Source organism: Drosophila rhopaloa, unplaced genomic scaffold (assembly GCF_018152115.1).
Source record: "Drosophila rhopaloa isolate 14029-0021.01 unplaced genomic scaffold, ASM1815211v1 contig_155, whole genome shotgun sequence".
In the NCBI taxonomy this organism is placed as follows: domain Eukaryota; kingdom Metazoa; phylum Arthropoda; class Insecta; order Diptera; family Drosophilidae; genus Drosophila; species Drosophila rhopaloa.
The window spans coordinates 3,954,094-3,973,927 of NW_025335034.1; the positions used below are offsets into that span (position 1 = coordinate 3,954,094).

Here is a 19,834-nt window from a genome sequence, read left to right on the forward strand (position 1 = left end):
CATATCTTTCCGATTCTACTTGGCCCAAGGGGGCCATTTTCGCTGATCCCTTTTAGCATTTGAAGTTATTTATTTGCATGTTAAGATTTTGAACAACTTTGAAAACGATTTTGCTCGATAAACCGAAGCCAAGTTTTTGTTACCTTAATAAAATTGCCTATTTTATGATGATTTTTCTACGCATTTTACATTGAGTGTAATTCAGTCAATTAAATTGTTTGACCCTAAAACCAGCAAATAGCAGTTTGGCCCCAAAGAATTGCGTCATTGCGGCCGCTTTTGGTCATTTCTCTTTCAATCTTCACTTTTCCTTGGCTTGTGGCGCATTTCGGCCGCATTCATTGCTCACTTTAAGTCTCGACATTTTGACTCGCAAATTAAAATAAATGGCATCACATTTTTTTCTTCAGATTTCTGCTGGTGTGCTCCATCTCTTTTATCTGCTTCTCTCACTCCGAAGTAGATATTTAAACGACATTAAGTTGACTTAATTTCAACGCCTTGAATTTACCCAGCATCTTCAAGTTTTTCTTCTCGATAACGCAAGAAAACGAGAAAAAAAGGGCGGGAAAATGTGGCCAACAAAAGGGGAAGCAATTTGATTGTAACAGATTTAATTACAAAGTTCCGACCAAGTCGTGTGTTAAATTTGACCAAAAAGTTCATAAAAATGCATAATCTTAATGTCCGGCTAATGAGGCGTAAACAAGTCACGGGTTTGGGTGGGCGTGCCTTCAACTTTTCTTTTAACAAATTAAATGTAATTTGTAACGCAAATTGAACACAATCTGAAAAGGAGCAGATATACAAAAGCGATGATGTGAAGCTAAGCTCGTTGAAAAAAATTGTGGATTAAATTAAGGTTAATTGTTAAATCTGAAATAGAGAAGCCCCCATTGAACTTTTCTGTAATGAACCAATAAACTTTGTGAATCAGAACGTAATACAATATTAGATGCCATAGGGCAAGCTTGAATAAGATATTCTGGAGAGAAAAAGGATGAAACAAGGGATAAATGTAAAGAATAAGCCTGGTTAATATTTTTTCAAATGGTTTCGCTTTTATTTTATTATTTAAAAATGTTCTTAAAGCAACTTTTCCTTTGCTCAAATTGTAGATAAAAATAAAATGTTTTCTCTTTATTTGGTTTTAAATTTTTGTTTCACTTATTATCTTGTAAAGCAACAATTTTCAATAGTTTGGTTTTTGTAATGAAAATATATGTACTCCAAACATTCTATTGTATATACTTTCTTTATAAAACAGCGACGTTTAAGTACCTTTTTTAAGCCCCGGCACGCTAATAATAAATCACTTTAGACCTTTGTTACTGTTTCAACCCACAACCCGCTTATTCGAATGCCCATCTCTAACAACCAAATAATGGGAGTCCTAACATGAAAACCCGATACTGCAAAAATAACTTAACCCTAGGGACACTCTAAGGCATATGAAGGCTTTATTTCTACAACTCTAATTAGGAACACAGATGTGTGGACTCTTCTATGTGTTGTTGTGTGTCTTTGTTGGGGGAGTATATAGAAAATAGCTGTGGACTTTGAGACGATAATTCGTTCAGCTATAGGTAGATAAGCTACTCTGAGCGGTGATTGACACCGCAGTTTTATTGGCTAAGCACACAGCACATCTTTAAGCAATTAAGTACACTTTCAGTTTCCCGAAGACCATTTAAAACTAATATTTCCTACACTAGATCTTACAAACCAAACACTCATTCAATCATTCAGGGGGCTCACTCTCTTAAATGCAATAAACAATGATATAAATACGTGAAAGAAGACGTTGTTGTGCTCATATGAGGTTACTAGGAGTAGGAGTATATTTCTGGATTGTCACAGGAAAGGATAGGGCTAAACGGTAATGCTGTTCTTTATCCGGAATTTTGAGTCAATATTGGGTAAATTTCATGAAATACTTATGGGTTCTATGAATTCCGATTGGAGGGTACGCTAGCTAAGCCCTTATTAAACATTATTGGGTTTTAATGACTTTGGGTGATGGTTTACTGATTACTGGTAAAAAATACTTTCAGCATGATAACTGACAAAATTAGACCTATAGATAAAGTCAAATAGTAAAAAAGGGGATTACACAAACATTCATAATAATACTAGTTGTTTTTTTTTCTGACTAATCTTTTCTGACTAAAACTTTAAACTAATCCTTATATTCACTGACTTAAATTCATTATAGTTTTTGGTGTTTGTTACTGAACCCGCTACCGATCTAGCACCTGCATCTAAAGCTTAGAGATTAATCGTATCCAAGTCCTGGCAGGGGGCACGAGGACTCATGTCGTCTGTGCCGCCACTGCCCCTGCCACCCTCGCTCCCTGTGCCCCGCCCATCAGCCGTTATATCCGCCATCGACGAGTGGTTCTGATTCTGTCGCAGATTTGTGTTGTTGTTGACCGTTTGCTTGCCCGACACGTTGTTGGTCTTGGAGGCCTGTCCATCAGCCGAGTTCAGGTTGTTGTGTAGTGCCTGCGTCTTCTTGGTACCCAAACCCAGAGGGAAGGCAAAGTCCTGAGGCAGTTTGTGCATGATCTTGCCAGAGGTGATCAGACGGCCAAAGCCCTCCTGAATAGGGGGAAAGTATAGAATTAACCTCAGGATTCAATAGTTAGGATAAGTCTAGGATGTTGGCCTACCTGGTGGGCAAAGGCATATCCCGATCGCACGGAGCGACGACCGCGACGCGATGAAGCTGTTCGTCTCACATCACTAGAGGCCCTCGAATGTATCTTCTTTAAGGACTTTTGACGTATCTGCAAAAAAGGAAGAGCATTAATAAAGAATATGGTCGATGGTCGAAATAACAATTACTTTGTCGGACAGGCTCGGATGCACATCCAGCAGATAGTACTTGTAGGCCAAGACAGGGGCCACCAGAGCCATCACTGTGATCAACATGGTGACCCAGAAAGTCAGATCCTTCATTGCCTGTGTCAATGAGCCCACATAAGGTCCTCCAATGACATAGTTGTAGAAATAGTCCAGCACAAAGTACCAAACCAAACTACCCCAAATGGTCACATGATTGACAACGGTCCAGTAAGAGGTGTACAAAGATATCTTAAGGAAATATAAAATTCTTATTTAACATCATGATTATGAGGTATAACGTGTTCTAATTTTTTTTAGATGTGCCTTCAATTATTATCAATATAACTTACGTCCCGAATTTTATTAACTCACCTGTGCAGTATTGTCCACTATGAGTATGGTGGCCACAACGGCGCCCAGGGTCATGTGATCGCTCAAAATGTAGCCGTTTTCCGAGACGCCATCCTTATATACGCCGTAAGGAATCAGGAATAGGACAAGCGATGTAAAAGCACCGTGTAACACACTGTAGATGAACTCGCGTATGTTGAACAGCTCGCTTTTTAAGCCCGGAGTGTAGAGACGTGGGAACTCCACGCTGTTCTTGTCCGAGACATCCTGCTCGAAGACGCCCAATGCCAAAACCGGCAAGGATGTGTAAAACAGATTATAGACCGAAATGAACATCGGGTCGAACACCGTCTGCGATTGGCATGCAATTAGTACTTGGCACTGACATACACTTGTAGACAAAACCCACCTGAGCGCTAAAGCCGCAGAAGAGCGAGTACCAGCAATGGCACAGGGTAAATGCAAAGTTTTTGTAGAAAAAGTATCGTAGAAACTTGCACATGCGGTAGTAGGACCATCGACCATGGACCAGCAGCAATCGCTCAAGGTACCGGAACTGGGCAATGGAGTAGTCGCTGGACAGGACAGCCTGAAGTCCCTCCTGCCCGGAAATACCCACGCCTATGTGGGCAGCTTTAAGATAAATAATATATTAAATACATAATAAATATAATATATTTTAAAGCAATTACTTACCTTTGATCATGGACACGTCATTGGCACCATCTCCAATAGCGAGGGTGACGGCGTTTTTGGCACGCTTAATTAGCTCGACGACCAGCGCCTTCTGCAGTGGCGTTACCCGGCAACAGATTACCGCCTTGCACTGCGAGGCGATGTCCAGGAATCTGCAGATATATCCCAAATTATTCCACAAATAATTGCCACCCGAAAACTACTGTCTGGCCACTCACTTGGTCTCCAGCTCCGGCGAAAGGCAGTGCACCAGAGAGTGACCGTTGACAACCAGGGCAAAGCCGGTGTTCTCATCGATCAAAATGGAGGCACAGCCCCCATCCTCGCTCCTCTTCTCATCGCCGAATAAATCATTGCATTCAGCACTATTTAAAAACACAAGACTTTTAATTAATACTATATTATGGGGCATGATTTTCAACAATAAAAATGGAAATGTTATCAAGCAAAGTTAAGTGTAGAAAGTGGCATGGTTTTATGAGTTATATTTACAGAGACAAGCAACTACTTTTTTTTAATGAGATAACGAAGAAGAGCAGATATTTAGTTAATGAAAAAGACTGGACAGTGACTGTTTGTTTTTGTGGTTCTAGAGTTTGATTTCGTTCAAAATAATTTTTCATATTCATTTTTGTACAAGGCATGAGGAACAGACAGAACTCAAACAGATGTTGGGTGTACAAAAATATTTTGTTTAAACAATTAGATAAATATAGTTTACTTGACGGGCGGAACAAGCACCAATAGAGGGTAACATCCTTTGGTGGTTAGTACTAAAATGTTCTCTTTTAACTTTTTTTCTTTACATCACTTAACACGAATCATATCAAGAGTATGCTAAGCGAGAAATGACCTTTTACAATTAAAGCCAACCTGTCCTCTAAGACAAACAAAAATATAAATAATCTAAGGTAAGGATACAGATAGATATATTGTAAGATATGTTAATTAAAATAAAGAAGAAGATAGTTCTTAGAACTACTAAACTATAAGTTATAGAGCATTTTAGGTACAACGACTAAGACATTAAGGTAAGGTATATTTCGATGCAAGAAATATATTCTAGCTCTTCTACTCAGATTAAGTTTCACTTTAGCTAGAAATATGGTTGGAAATTCGTTTAATTTTTAAAGCTAAACTATTGAGCTTATTTTTAAGGATTGCCCTCTACCTGTCCGGTCCGCCCTTATTATCCTTAATTTTGTCATCCCACCTAAAGGTAACCACCGAAATGGCAGGCGGTGGAGGCGGCGTGGGCGGTAGGTTCGTCTCCTGCATGAAGGCGGAGGTTTGTGTCATGGTGACACTCAGCGGATCCATATTACTGTCGCTGTTAAAATGGTCCAATGGATCGATGCCTGAAAGAATGGTATTCAGAATAAAAATATTTTTTTTTATAAAATACCCGCTAATAACATTCCTGATCCATAATATGCTTTCTACTAATACTACATTATTGAATTACTTACCTCCTGGTCTGAATCGATAGTATATTTTGATGGACTCCTTGAACTGTCTTAGCTGCTTCTCCACCTCCTCCACGGAATTTCCGTCTACAATGAATACATCAGCCAGGTCATCAGTGAGCAGTTGACAGGAGTAGCCGATGTTGATGGCAGTTTCTAATGGATATATAACTCAAACATTAATTAAACCTTTAAAGTATTTTCCCATCTAAGCTCACCCTGCTTATCGCCAGTGAGTACCCAAATCTTAATGCCTGCATTTTGCAGATTAGCAATGGACTTGGGCACGCCATCCTGCAGTTTGTCCTCAATGGCCGTTACCCCCACCAGCTGCATATCGCTTTCGATCTCCTCGTAAATGGCGTTCAACTTCTGCTCTCGCGAGTCCATCGAAAGAGCAGCCTCCTGTTGCCTCAACCTCCAATCATTGTAGTACTGCTGGGTCAAACGCCGCTCAGCCAGAGCTAAAGTGCGCAGTCCCTCGCCGGCAAATTTCTATTGATATTGGTATATTCATAAGGTAAATTGTCAACCCACTTTATTAAAGGCAACTCACATTGAGGTGATCTTGGGTGCGGGCTTTCAGATCTTCCTGTCCGCCGTGCAGACGATCGTATATCACATTATCTGCTCCTTTGCAGTAGAGCACCACTGAGTCTCCGCGTCGGAGGATCACAGACATCCGCTTGCGGATGTTGTTGAAGTCAAGAATATTTAGGAGCTCATATTCCTGCGCGGATTGAAAAAATATTATTTTATAACTTTATCCTACAAAATCTTAACAATAATTTGAAAATATTAACGATATTCCTAATAAGTTTGTCCATACAACTTTATAAGTATCTCTCACCTCCAACTGCCCCATCACTTCGATGGTAATACTATTCGGTGTTCGTGTGCGAAAAACAAAGCCGAAGTTGCGAGCAGCCGAGACGAGAGCGGCTTCGTCGGGACTCTGGGCCTGGTACTCCAATTTTCCGTCCACCGTTTCGGCCATGACCGTGTGGCAGAGGGCCAGGAGACGGAAAAACACGTGGGAGTGCTCCTCATCCGAACGGACGGCGTCCAGCAACGTACGATCGTACCAGCGGAATTCGCTCTCGTGGTGCGGATTGGCCGAGAAGTCCACACTTTGCAGGGCCTGCGAAACAGAGAAGGTTTAAATACTTGGACTAAAATTGCAGCATAAAAACAGGTGGTTTATCAGTAAGTTAATGTACGTTAAGCTTGGCGGTATACAAATTTAAGCAAAGTTGGCTTTATTTCCTTATCAAAATTAGTCCCAAAGTATATAATGCTTTGTTAATTGTTATGGTGTTACAAAGGAACTCTTAGCGATACCGAAGCGTATAATTATTTTCAAAGTTCATATTTAAAATAAATTAAATTGTATTTAGAATAGTTGTATTTTGATATGATATTATGAAGTTATGTTAAATTTACTTTCAATTCAGTACTTAAACCAAATAGGATACAGAAAATAAAAGGCGGCGCAAAGATGGAAAGTTTTTACGATTTCCAATACGTTTTCAAATGACTTAAAAGATTCAAAAATTAAAAACGCTAAATTAATCAGCAAAAGAGTGAGCTTGAAAAGTCGTTTTAATCATAATCCAGTGCAAATAATAATACGGAAATAAAAGTTAATTTTTTTTGAATGAATTGATTTATAAATTTTCTTGGCATAGCATTGTGGTATTGGCGTGTGGAAAGTAAATTTAAAAGCAACGTCGTTCAATGGCTTGGTTAAAGCAGCAAACATACGAACTGTATACATATATAACACACACTTCTACACTAAACGATAATTTAGGGTGTGAATAGAAGGACATGCAGCATGCATACGTGCACTCTCTGAGGCGACGAACTCCAATTGGTGGCAAATGTTTTGTGGTGGTGCTTTGTGGTGCTCGAGTGGCTTAGGTGCAGTGTGGATTCTGGTTCCCTTTCATGGTGGTGCTCGAGTTGGCAGAAGGGAACCCCCAGCGTGACTGTTGATGGGGATTTCTTGAACCGGATCTTGACTAATCGCTTGCGGTGGTGCTTTGGATGGTGCATGTTGTGTGGTTCAGTCTGCTCAGTGTCATGCAAAATCTTTACTTTGTCGCAGCTGTTTGTGCGGGATAATTGTCGCTGCATATATCCTGCTCCAGTCCTCTTAAAGCCGCCGCTGCTCCTGCGTGCCTCATTGCAGATGGGTGGAGTCAGACCTCCTCCTCCACCGGCCAGCCGGGGGGACAAGCCACCCGCGTTCGCGTCCTCATTCTTACTCCTGCTTGGTGCCGAGTAGTGCACTTGCTTGAGTCCCGGCCGCCTTTCAGTGGCGTCCAAAGGCGGAGCCGAGTACTCGAGGTCCGAACTCGGGCCTATGGGGCTGCTGGCTACTTGCGCTTCACCCGAGGATGTGACCACCAGAGAACTCTTCTTGGCATGGACCTCGGCCTTGTGCACTAGGATGATGGGAGGTGGTGCTGCAGGTGGTGCTGCCGCAGCTCCACCTGCGGGGCTGGGTCTGATGCTGGTGTTGCTATTTTGGAAAATTGTTTGCTGCTATAACGAGTAATGTGAGTTGTTGTTTTTCTTTTTTTTCTTTTGTACATTGGCAGACGCACAATTAAACAAAGACGCACACAGTGGGGTCAGGGAGAGATCAAAGTTTAAGTTTGACTTAGGCACCCAGAGGCTGAGGATGGAATTTCTTTGGGCAGACAGTGCAAGAAACGGACACCGACACACACAAGACAACATACCCTCAACCAAGTTAGAGGTTAAATCGGCTTAGAAGACCCAGAACCCTGAGAGCCCGTCACTTACCTCGGTAATCTCGACGAGCTCGCCAGTCCGCAGGTCAATCACATCGCCATAGCTGCGTCCGTTGATGCTGCACTTGTTGAACGTCATGATGTTCTGGGTTAGGGTGCCCGTCTTGTCCGAGAATATGTACTGGATTTGGCCCAGCTCCTCGTTGAGCGTGGTGGTGCGGGCTTTGGCATAGGTGTTGGTGGTCGCGTGGTACATCTCTTCATCCCAGTTGATGAGAAACGATTGTACGAAGCGTATTACCTTCCAGGGCGAGCATATGGCTATTAGCACATAAATACTATCGTGGAACTTTGTACTTACCTCTACTGAAACGTAGAGAGAGATTGGCACAACTGTGTTTAAGACTATGGCATACGAGAAGAAAACCAGCAATCCGATGACGGTGGCCCCCGTGGGTATGTAATCCTTGGGTATGATGTGCTCCCAGGGCAGGTACAGCTGAAAATGCTGGCCAATCAGGCCCTCCCAGATGGCACAGCCGATTGCAAAAAGAGCACATATTGAAACCAGAAAGAGGACGATCTAAAATAATGAAATAACATATAACATTATTAATAATAATATGATACGTGAAACACTGTGTTTCGCGCAGTGCAATTAATTATAAGTCGAATAGAATATGGAAAGCCTAAGTACCCCAATGATTATAAAGTTAAGCAGGCGGTCAACGCCAGTGCTTTTGAACTGCGTCTTTCCGGAATTCTGCATCAACTTGGTGTCCACTCCGGCAAAGACGACCACGCCATAGCACCACTGCGTGTTCCGGAGAACACAGCCTCTCAACAGTATCTTCTCGTTGTCCAGGGCGAACCTCTGACTCCGCCAGATCAAGGTACCGTCGAACTTGTTCAGAAGGTTGTTGGGTCTTTCGCAAATGATTTCGCCGTTGAAGTTCCACAGCGAATCGTGGCGATCCCCCAGCTCGATGGTCTCCGTCAGGCATTGTTTTGCCTTGAGATTCGTTTCCCCGTCCAGCTCGGCGGTCTCGATGAAGCAAAGACCATTTGGCTCAGATGTTGACAGCAGCAGGGTGTCGGCGGCCACGAACTGATTGTTGTCCAGGCGGATGACATCGCCCACCTGCACCTCCGACCATTTGGCCTCCACCAACTTGCCATTGCGCAGCGTTTTCGACTTGCGATTGTTCACCTGCGAGTCAGACAAGTGACGTTGCTGAAAGAATACAGAAAGATATGAAAAGATTAATAAGACTACAAATATTTTCTGGTATGCTTATTTTATAAGCATATTCCAAATGACAATAGTACATGCCGGCGACATTTTTGACTCGCAAATTGATATTCTTTAACTTACGATATCATCATAGGCATCTTTAACGGCAGTTAGTGTGAGTACACCAATCAGGGGAATTGCTGTGGTCACGGGGGTGAGCGAGGAAATCGCTGGTATCAGCTGAAGGACCAACAGACATAGAAAATAGAAGTTGGCCAACCGCTGAAATTGCTCAAGCAGATTGAAAGGCAGGAACGTGAACAGCGAATACTTTGAGGTTTTGATGTAATTGTTCTGAAAACAAAGGGTAGAGTATTTTATTGTCAAACCTTCAGTAGATTATTATTTGATTCTTCTTCCAGATTTTTTAGCATTAAATTTAAACAAAAAATAAGGATATGTATACAAATTTATGCTTACGTGATATTTGAACTGGGCATTGAACTCTTTGTCGTTGGCGCGTATTCTGCGTTCGTTTTCTGCGAAAAGAATTAAACAAGTTTTAGCAATGCTAACAAATAATTATTATTAATATGAGGTAATATGAAGTATGAAAACCTTATCAATTTTAATAAATTAACAATTTTAATGTTTGATATTATAAGCTTAATTAATTTTATAGTTAGAATTAACTATAATTTATATTTCGGGCTATTTATATTTATATATATTTATATATTGCTTTCTTCTTTATTACCCGAGAAGTAGTAAGAGCTGCGGCGCCTTCTTATCTGGGACAGACGTCTCAGACTGGGCAACGACTTGGTCTCCGAGACCACCGATGGATCCCTTTGCTTGTACTGCTCTTGGTCATCGGTTGTGTTTCTTGAAGGAATCGCTGTACCTGGGGCCAGACTGTAGAAGCTGTCATCCATCATCAGGGGCGTGGCAATGGTTTGGGTGGAGCTGCCAATGTTCATACCCTCCGGTTGGGCTAGGCACGCCCTCTGACTGCATCCTTTATCGGGGTTTCTTCTGTCCTCCTCCTCGGTCTCCTCATCTTCTTCACAGTGCAGTCGTTTTCTTCGACTTTTTGAACTCCTGGCGAACTGAAACCATCGCGTTCTCCTGCTCGTTGCCGAGCACGTAGCTTCGCCAGCTGCTGACCCAGGTCCATCTCCGTTCTTAAGTTCTGGAGTCCGATCATTATCCTCTTGGAGCTCTGGTTCCGCAGGATTGCCGCCCAGAACGGCCAATTCAAGGGTGTCCGGACGCTGTCGCAGGCACCGGGCGGCATCGCTGCATTTCCTGCCCCCGATCATGACCAGCTCAGACTATTGGCGGCACAATCTTGATATAGGGGCTTATCATAACTCTTCATTCTATGAGGGAAAGCGAAAGTTTAACGTGTTGCCAAGTCCCGGGAGATTAAAATGCAATTGAAAATCCATCGGCACCGAAAAAACTTCCATGGGGGGCTGGCTCAATGAAACTGAACCATCCATCACTTTGATGGACTGCTCCCTTACCTTTGCTAAGAACCCAAACAGCTGAAAGCGATTCTCGTCATATTGCGAGTGTTGGCACGCATATGTTTGGGCAATAAATAAATAAACAAATCTCTGCTTTGATATTGGGTACTCATGGGGAATGGTTTTTACAGGGTATATTAAAGACTTGCTGAGTTTCTTCTTCACTTTGTGCACACATAGAAAAATTTAATGCTTCACAACTGTCATCCTACATTTATTGATAAGTTATTGGTCAAAATTTGAAACAAACTTTACTCTTAATAGATACTTTTGAACAAACACAATATACTTTATACCCATTTACCCTACAAGAATTGTGTATAAATATCATGTCGAATCCCAACAACATATCCAATTGATTTAATTTTGTTTAATTGCTGAATTTCTAAATGCTGTAAACTGGCGGGTTGGCCCATCGAGTCTTTTCTGTTTCACACAAGGCAATTGTTTGGTTGTAATTTAATTATTAAATCTTGTAACAAATATTGGAGATAGAAACTTTGATCACGCATAACTTTTTAACGAATGGTCCGATTTGAAAAATTTCTTCTACATTTCGATAGGTATTGATAAACACAATAAAACTGCATTTTTACTTTTCCGAAATATTTAAATTTTTAAAATTGTATATAAGCGATTGTGGGCGTCAGAGGGGGCGTGGCACCATTTTGAAACAAACTTGCGCTGCGTAGGAACTCCTTGAATCTGCTTGCAAAATGCGAATCTTCTAGCTTTTATAGTTTCCGAGATCTCAGCGTTCATACGGACAGACAGACGGACAGACGGACATGGCTATATCGACTTGGCTAGTGACCCTGATCAAGAATATATATACTTTATAGGGTCGGAAACGCTTCCTTCTAGCTGTTACATACTTTTGCACGAATACAATATACCCTTTTACTCTACGAGTAACGGGTATAAAAACAACTCAATTCGATTTTGGTCATTAACAACAGCCGACTAAAACCATGTAATACCATGTAATAGAAAAATGTTCCTCAATCTAATTTTTAGAGAGTTCCCTATTTAGAAAGGCATTTATTGGATAACTTGGAACTTTTATTTTGATTTACTTTGTTTACTGTATCAAGCACTCGCTCTACTAAAGTATCAATGCCATACTTTTCCAACTTATTGTGTAGGAATTTTCTTGGAATTTTTTATGTGAGTACATCTGTGTGCATTATGGTTGAGCACTGGACTACAAAAATCCAAAGGCATGTTTACTACTCGATGTTTACTTTATGCCCGACTACATAAATAGGTAAATCTGCAGTAAGCAGGGCGCTCTGGCGTCACTAAGCTAGCGCTGTTTGTGCGAACATTCCACATTCAACAGGTGTCCTTTATTCAACAATGAGAAGGATGGAAGCTGCAGCACCGTAAAGTCCTCTCTTTTTTATTCTCTTTCCTTTCATAAATGTGGGTGGAAGTCAATGTCAAAACTGTTGTCAAGGCCATTGCGAATACAGGCAAAGAAGGATATGGGTGGCATAAAGGTGAAGAAGAGCGGAAATTGAATCAAAAACGAAAAGTTGAACCTAAAGTTTTAGTCTTCTTTGTAAGGATAGTAAAGGAATCGGCAAAAGTTTGGCCCCACATCCGTTCGATTTCTCTTCGCTCTACTCCGTAAACATGCGGTTTTATTGTGCCTTAAGGACCTGAGCAGTAACAGCTGATTGGCGTGCTCTTTCTCTTTTACACGGCTCTCATCATTTGGCTCTCTTGCCTACACAGAGAAAAACAGCAAAATATCAAAGCGTCGTATTTTTAAAGGGAAAAATAAACTTACAGAATCAAGCGATCTTACAAGTTCTGAATTCTGGAATTATATCTATTTAGTTATTTTGAGAGTTCTCACTGCCAACTATTTTTTCTTTAATAAAAATTATAAGTTGATATGATTTTAATATTATTTTGTTATTTTTTTGTTACGTGTGAAATTGTAATAAGTAATAAGTATTTTAATACCGAATTCAAATGTTTGAAAAACCATTTTGACCGCATTAAAAACTTGTTAAAATTAAAATTATAATTAATCAAAACGTTTTCTTTCAGTGTAGCAAAAACCAAGCCGGCTAAGCTCTGTCGCGCTCGCTTTCCTCGTTCCCGCTCTCTCTTTATCCTTGGCAATATCCTGCTGCGAATATGAGTCATTCATGTGAATGTAAATATGCTCCTTGCTCTCAATTTGTATCGCTTTCTTGAGTTGTTTTTGCCTTTCGTTTTGCCTTGCTCGCATGCGTCACCTTTGGGGGGTCAGTGAAAGGGTGGTGGAAACAAATTAACTACTAGAAAAGGCCAAAAGAATCGATGAAGACTCAATAATTATGCTGAGAGGGCACGAAAAACACAACAAAATAAAGAGGCGAAATAAGGAACATGTTTTCCGTGCCAGGTGCCAAATGCATCATCATCTGCCTCTCCCTCCCCTTTTTCTTCGCTCCTCCTCCCACCCAGCTTCGTACATTTTTAGCACATTTTTTGCACTTATTTTGCACCGCTTGCGTCGAGTTTGCCGTTATTCAGTTAGTTTTTCGCTTTTCTTAGTTTTACGCGGATCTTTTCTTGGAAACGCGGAAACACTTTTGTCCACTGCGACTGCAACTCGAGTTTTCCGCAAAGCATGGATTTTAAATTGGCCCAAGGCTACGCGAAATGCGGAGCAGTCCGCAGCGCGATAAACAAAAACGGCTAACGCCAAAGCCAAATGGCCGACTGCCGCGCGAACTGCGGCCAAAATGGGGAACTGCGACGACGGCAGCGCTGCGACTGCGGCAGAGAAGTGACGTACGCAGAGCGCGCGGTGAGCAAATTACACGCGGCGGCAGCAAAGTCGACTCCGCTGCCAAGGCAACCGTTAGCTTGGCAACCGATTCACACACACACTGAAACAGATCGGGTGAAACGGTTCAAAGCAAATGAAGAGCTTGGCTCAAAAGAGAGCTACAGCAAAAGCTTGGAAATCCAAAGTTTATTGTGCACACGATTTAAGTGGGCTGAGCTGATCTAGGGTTCAAAGGGTCAAACCACAATTGGTGTTACATTCCATTTACAACTGCGGCTTAAAGAAGAAGAGGAACTCGAGGACAAAGAAAACCTTAAAAAAAACCTTCAGTAAGCTGGTTTAAGTTGCCATGATCGACGATCGTTTGGTTCAAGGTGCAGAAGATGAATAGAAGAATCACCAAGAAAATTTTAAAGACGTATGCTGTGCACATATGTACATATATAAGATACAATTAACTGGATCCGAAGGTGGAAACTCAATACATAATTTTTGATTATAGCAACCCTCCCATGTTTTATTTAAATGCTTTGCCGGCAAAGATTAAAATTATAAGTCAAGACCAAGTCTCTTGTCAATTTAATAATAAATAAAAATTGTTATAAACGAGTTAAAAATTTAAGAAGTTCCAATGGTCCGACTTTTATGTTGATGGATTAAACCGAATATGGCTCAATTGATCACGGACTCGGAAGGGCATTTCCCAGTTCGCAGTGACCAAAAGTCGGTCAACAATTTCCCAAGTTTGTCAGGCATTAAAATGAGCGAATTTCGTAAGTCACCCCAAGAAGAAAATGAGAGAAAAATCGAGTGCGGCGGCAAACAAATTGGAGGTTCTTCCTCGCTCTCGCACGTGAACAAAGCAAACAAGAGAAAGCGTGCTCTTTCTCTCTCTCTGTGTGTTCATTCAAATGGGCAGCAATGTCAATGTCAGAACTAAAAAATTATTATTGGCGCTTGAAGAAGTGGCGCATATGGGTTAATGAATGATTGCCGGGGCGGGAAATGGTAATCATACCCCATACAATTGCAGTGTTTTTTTTTTGCCTTCCAGAACAACGCAAACTCAATCAGCGAAGCAACAAACGCCAAAAGTACATAGTTATATACATATGAAATAAATTCGAATTGAATAAAGAAATACTATAGGATACAAAATAGATTGTGCAAATTTATTTTGCGGTTTTTGTGGTTATACACCAAATTGCATTGCAGGAATTCCTTTGAAGATTTCAACAGGTGGATATATGGTAATTAATGAAAGGCTCCATCATCAACAGTTATTTAATAAACATTTAATTCGCTACCCCATTAAGTTCACATTAAGAAATAGTTCAATTAAAGTAATGCATGCATCTTAGGTAACCCCGAATTTCGGTCAAACTTTTTCAAATTATGTTTTCTTAGCCATCTACTGCATGAAAAGAAAATCTTTATTTGTTTTAGTTATAGTATTATATATTAACATTATAATATAATACTTTTTTTCTTTGGAAAAAAAGAAAAAATGAAAACAATCAAAAATGGTGGCATTGAATAAAATTTATAAATGGTTAATGTTATTAAATGAATTTTAAATTCAAATATTGGTTGATTTTATAGGTTTTGTAACAAAATTGAGTTAAAGTTGCTGATAGGCTTTTGGGGTATAGCTGCCAATTAAAACAAAGTCTACAGCCCATTATAATAAGTTTTGAAATTAAAACTTAAATTTACAAACAATTCTAGCTCACTTTATGAACATTCATTTTTGGACTTACAAATTTGTAGAATCAATTTAAAATATTAAATTATGCATATAGAGGATTAAGTCTTGTAGAAAATGGGAAAGTCAACCGAATTTTACCCCATCACAACATAATAGTCTTCGCACGGATTTTAATTTTTTTTGCTCTAGTCGGTTTTACCCCTTACGTACCAAATGGTGCTTACTTGTACAACGTACATACATACATAACTACTTACAAGTAAACAGTTAACCACCCTTACTCTCGAGTCAAAGTAATTCGCATTCATTCATTTCATTCATTGAGCGGCCAAAAGAAGGCGCCTAATAAATCGAAGTGCCGCTCTGGCCAAGCTCAAGGCACTCACGCACAAACACACACTCGTACTTGGACTCCCGCGCACTCACACACACATATTTAGGCCATTGGTTAACGGTGGCTTTGTGGAATAGTGTCAGGGCCAAAATCGAGCAACGGACGGCTCTTTGTTAGAGTTTCTCGTCGACTTTCCCAGCAATTGGTTTAGTAACGCCAGAAAACTGGGTCACTATCTGCCCAAAATCAGTAACAACTGTTCAACTTTTTGCCACCCCAATAGCGAGATTTCCCAATCTGAAATGCCAAAGGCTTTGAGCAAAATCAATTTGTTGCGGGATCGTATTTATTTTGGATATTGATTGTTGAGGTGTGTTCTATTATCTTTTAATGAACTAATGGTTATTTAATTGAAAGTCTGTACCGCATGGCCGACTATGCTAGTATGTACCAATCGACATATACTATATGTATGATCAGTTTTTATTCACCAGATTAAATATAAATATGTTCTTGTAATTCTTAAGTATTTAAAGAGAGCATCGAGATCCAGTGCTAAGATTATTTAAATTAGTCAAGGGTTAAGAATTGGACTGAAGCCCACCAACTTTATTGGTGATTAAACTAAAAACCAATTAGTTGAAAATATTTACAATATTAATTTAAATGTGTTGGACCCGTGCATTTTCGATCGAAGAAAACTACTTTTATTTAATATTTAGATGACAAGTATTCAATAAAAACGGTTCCTTACGACACAATTTATTAAAATATAATATTGACTTCAAAATGTACATCAAATGAATATCAAATAATATTTTTTTGTTAACTTGCCGTGATTGCAAAAAAGGACAAGAGTATTAAATGAAAGGATAATTTTTATTACGGGTAGTACCTTTTGCCCGTATTTGGTCGGAGTATAAAAAGCAAGTAATGATTTTAGTACACTTCAGTGCCACTAATTTGTATGTTAATAATAATATTTAGGGTGAATTAAATTCTCCACAATTCGATCTTTAACTAAATTCAAATATAAAACTCAAAATTGGTTTGGTTAAAAAAATAGCACCTCAAACCTGCTGTTTATCAACAAATAAGATTCTTTATTTATCACAATGATTTTGTGGTTGTCGAATCAGCCTCAGGGGTGGTCACATATCAGTTTTCAGATTTTAAATTCTTTTTAATTGCCATGGTTAGGTACCATGAAAACAGAAAATCACATTTTTAACCTTGGTGCTTTAAAGAATCATTGTAAAATTACCCCCTCCCTTCTTGAAACTTCTCTAATTTAATTAAAACTTAAAGATGGGCTCATTGTTTGCGGCAGCTCTACAAAGACCACAAATGGTTTGTTAATATAATATTCAACAATGTTCTTATGTGGTTAGTATTTCTTTGCTGACAGTATGCAAACAGAGATTTTCGTATCTGATTTAATGCAATGATTATTTCAATATAAGCTTCATATGGTTCACTGCTCTTCATGGAAAGTGTCCACTTAATTTCATTTCAGACGCTCACTTTCTCTGGTGCACTCACCTTTGGCCAATTGTGGTTGGGTTTTTGTGCCCATTATGAGGGAGTCACTCGGGATTGTGTGTCCTTAGCAGGATTCTATCTGATCTGATGGGGCCGGCACGACTCACGCGGCTGGCGGCATCCGGGGCTGCTCGACTCCGGTTCCGGCTGCGCTTCCGGCTCCGACTGAGAATGGGACTGCGACCGGTTGGCCAGTGGCTCGGTTGTCGTCGTGGCTGAGCGGACTGATTGGACCGAGCGGACGCCAACCTCCTCCATATGGCGGCCTTGTCGAGCCGCCGATGGCTGCCTGGGAAAGAGAGGACGGGAGTGTGTGGATTCAGTAAGCATTCAAATGATTCGTCATCGGGTAAAAGTTTTGTTATTCTAGATTTCCCTGTTCAATTTTTAATGGCGTTTGTAAAGCTTTTTTAAATGTTGTCAGCTGGTGGCCCACAAAGTCCAGTGACCAACTGGATGTGGGAAAGGATTGTTTTTCACCCACCTGGAGGGAAAGTTTTAGAAACAAATGAACTTGGGCTTGGTCTTGAATGGTCTAGTTAAATTTTGATGCGTTCACATGCTAATTGTCACACGAGTGAGCTGATTTACAGGGGGTCGGGGGCTGATGTGTCCATTAGCAGCTGTCCCCGCCGCGTAACCGCTAAAAAAAGCAAACAAGCCCCCCTACAGGATGTTGTCCTTGACGGTTACAAGGCGTATACGTTATTTAGCTTGCATTAATTGCATGTACTTAGGTGGGGTTTCCTTTAAATGCTGGCGTAATGCTTCATAATTCATTTGCGACCGGATGCACAAAAACTAAGGCAAAGTAATGATCGAAAATTAATAAAAGCAATTACAGCTCCGAGCAAACAAACAGAGCCAAATAAATACAGAGAAACGCTTTACCTAATGTGAGTCACTCGGGGGGACTCGTAAACAAAGCAGAAAATAAAGTACAAAAGGCAGATGAAAATCGTTGCGAGTGCACAAGAACCCAGCAGAAAATCAAACAAAGTAAAGATTGATACGAATGCTGAATGTCCTACCTATATACTCTTGGTGATAAGATAATATTGTAAGGAAGTCTTCTTCAAATATTTGGAAACGCCAAGGCTTTAAACTGTACGCTGAGGGCAACAGATTCCCTATAAATTAAATTTATAAAAATTAACTTACATTTTGTACAAAATTGGTACTAACTAAAAGTTAAAAGCCACACAAGCATTTCTAATAAATATACATTTGAAAAACAATTACAATGAAACTGATCACATGTTTTAAAAGTATAATTCTTAAACAGTCAAATATTTCTATGGAAAACTAATGCTTAAGATCGATAAAGTACCCTACTACAGTAGATAAAACGTATGCTAATTGCGAATAATAAGAGCCCATTCATGAATAATAAACAAACGAGCGATTTGTGTGTCGATCGCAAGCCCCTATAGGTCACTCGATTGGCTGCCTTTGTTGATCGTTTGCTTTTCGAATGCCTTCCCCTTGCCTTCAAGCTCAACCGTAAGTGACTAAGTGGCAAAAACCCATCGAAGTTGTTTATAACTATATGCTTGAATGTAACTTCAAGTGTGTTGCAGTTGGTCAGTCTGAAGCGGCAATTAGTTTTGTACCGGAAGTTGATATCGTTTTGAAACTTAAGCCTAAAACCAAACCTCATTTATCATCCATTGTTCCAGATTTTATTTTAGCTTTTCGCTAATCGAAAAAAAAATGTTCTTAGGCGGCAAACATTATGCGATTATAATTGACGACCCAGTTTACTTTCTTTCACACGGTGCGATAATCAAAATAGTACTTCCCCAACCAACGAATAAAACACATAAAATTGTACAAAAGTCCCAAATTATTTAGCTGACTTTGACCGAACACAGTCAGAAGTCATTAAGGATGAACGGTACATGAATTATGCATAATTATATTCATCTAGAATATTTTTGATTATTTTCCGTGTTTCCCCCTCCATTGGTTAAATATAATTGTTCGTTATCTATTTACGGATTATTACATGTATCCTTGAAATAATTTTATTGGTCACACCCCAAATAATTTTAAGCTGATAAACCTTGAGCTATTTTACAGGCCTTTATATTTGGTTTGAGTTTTGCCTTAACAATTTAATATTAAAGGTCTTTGATTATGTTTGAATTCTGTTTTTATGCATTGGAGAAGTATGAAAACAGGTCGATAAATACTTTAGACAACATATTTGGATTATCTTTCGAATTATTTTAATAGACACTCCCTAAAAATGCATATAATGCTTAGCAACTAATGGTTACGAATTAAATTGAATAACTTTAAAATTGAAATGATAACAATGGCTATCCATTTATCACCACATGTTATTAAGACATCGACTTATGAAAAATGACTTTAAAATTTCACAGTTGTCAGATTTACGAGCTAACAGTTTGTTATATAACTATTAATAACACATTCATCAAATCTGAATAATTTAGCCAGATAAGCTCATTTCGTTCAAACGCATCAGATATGGAAATATAGACAATTACAATCGCAATATTTCTCGAATATAATGCTATTCATTGACGACGCCTCGGTGAGAAG

At 39.7% G+C, this 19,834-nt stretch overlaps 1 protein-coding gene across 11 annotated transcripts; it reads right to left on the reverse strand.

Annotated features, from left to right (window-relative positions):
* Positions 1 to 1,125: 1,125 nt before the first annotated feature.
* LOC108048173 (phospholipid-transporting ATPase ID) lies at positions 1,126 to 17,535 on the reverse strand. Of its 11 annotated transcripts, none has more exons than XM_044456906.1 (20): positions 13,360 to 13,612; positions 10,114 to 10,738; positions 9,837 to 9,895; positions 9,498 to 9,710; positions 8,820 to 9,356; positions 8,484 to 8,705; positions 8,175 to 8,423; positions 7,206 to 7,907; positions 6,211 to 6,501; positions 5,917 to 6,090; positions 5,579 to 5,855; positions 5,364 to 5,516; positions 5,066 to 5,252; positions 4,113 to 4,259; positions 3,895 to 4,046; positions 3,608 to 3,831; positions 3,220 to 3,549; positions 2,848 to 3,096; positions 2,673 to 2,789; positions 1,126 to 2,601 (listed from the first exon to the last, which is right to left on the reverse strand). In XM_044456906.1, exons 2-20 carry the CDS (start codon positions 10,676 to 10,678, stop codon positions 2,269 to 2,271), a joined length of 5,181 nt encoding a protein of 1,726 aa, XP_044312841.1. In that variant the 5' UTR covers positions 10,679 to 10,738; positions 13,360 to 13,612; the 3' UTR covers positions 1,126 to 2,268. The 11 variants fall into 11 exon arrangements, with proteins under 11 accessions (XP_044312841.1, XP_044312842.1, XP_044312839.1 ...); XM_044456907.1 differs by having other exon boundaries at positions 5,108 to 5,252; positions 7,206 to 7,910; XM_044456904.1 differs by having other exon boundaries at positions 7,206 to 7,910.
* Between the last annotated feature and the right edge of the window lie 2,299 nt (positions 17,536 to 19,834).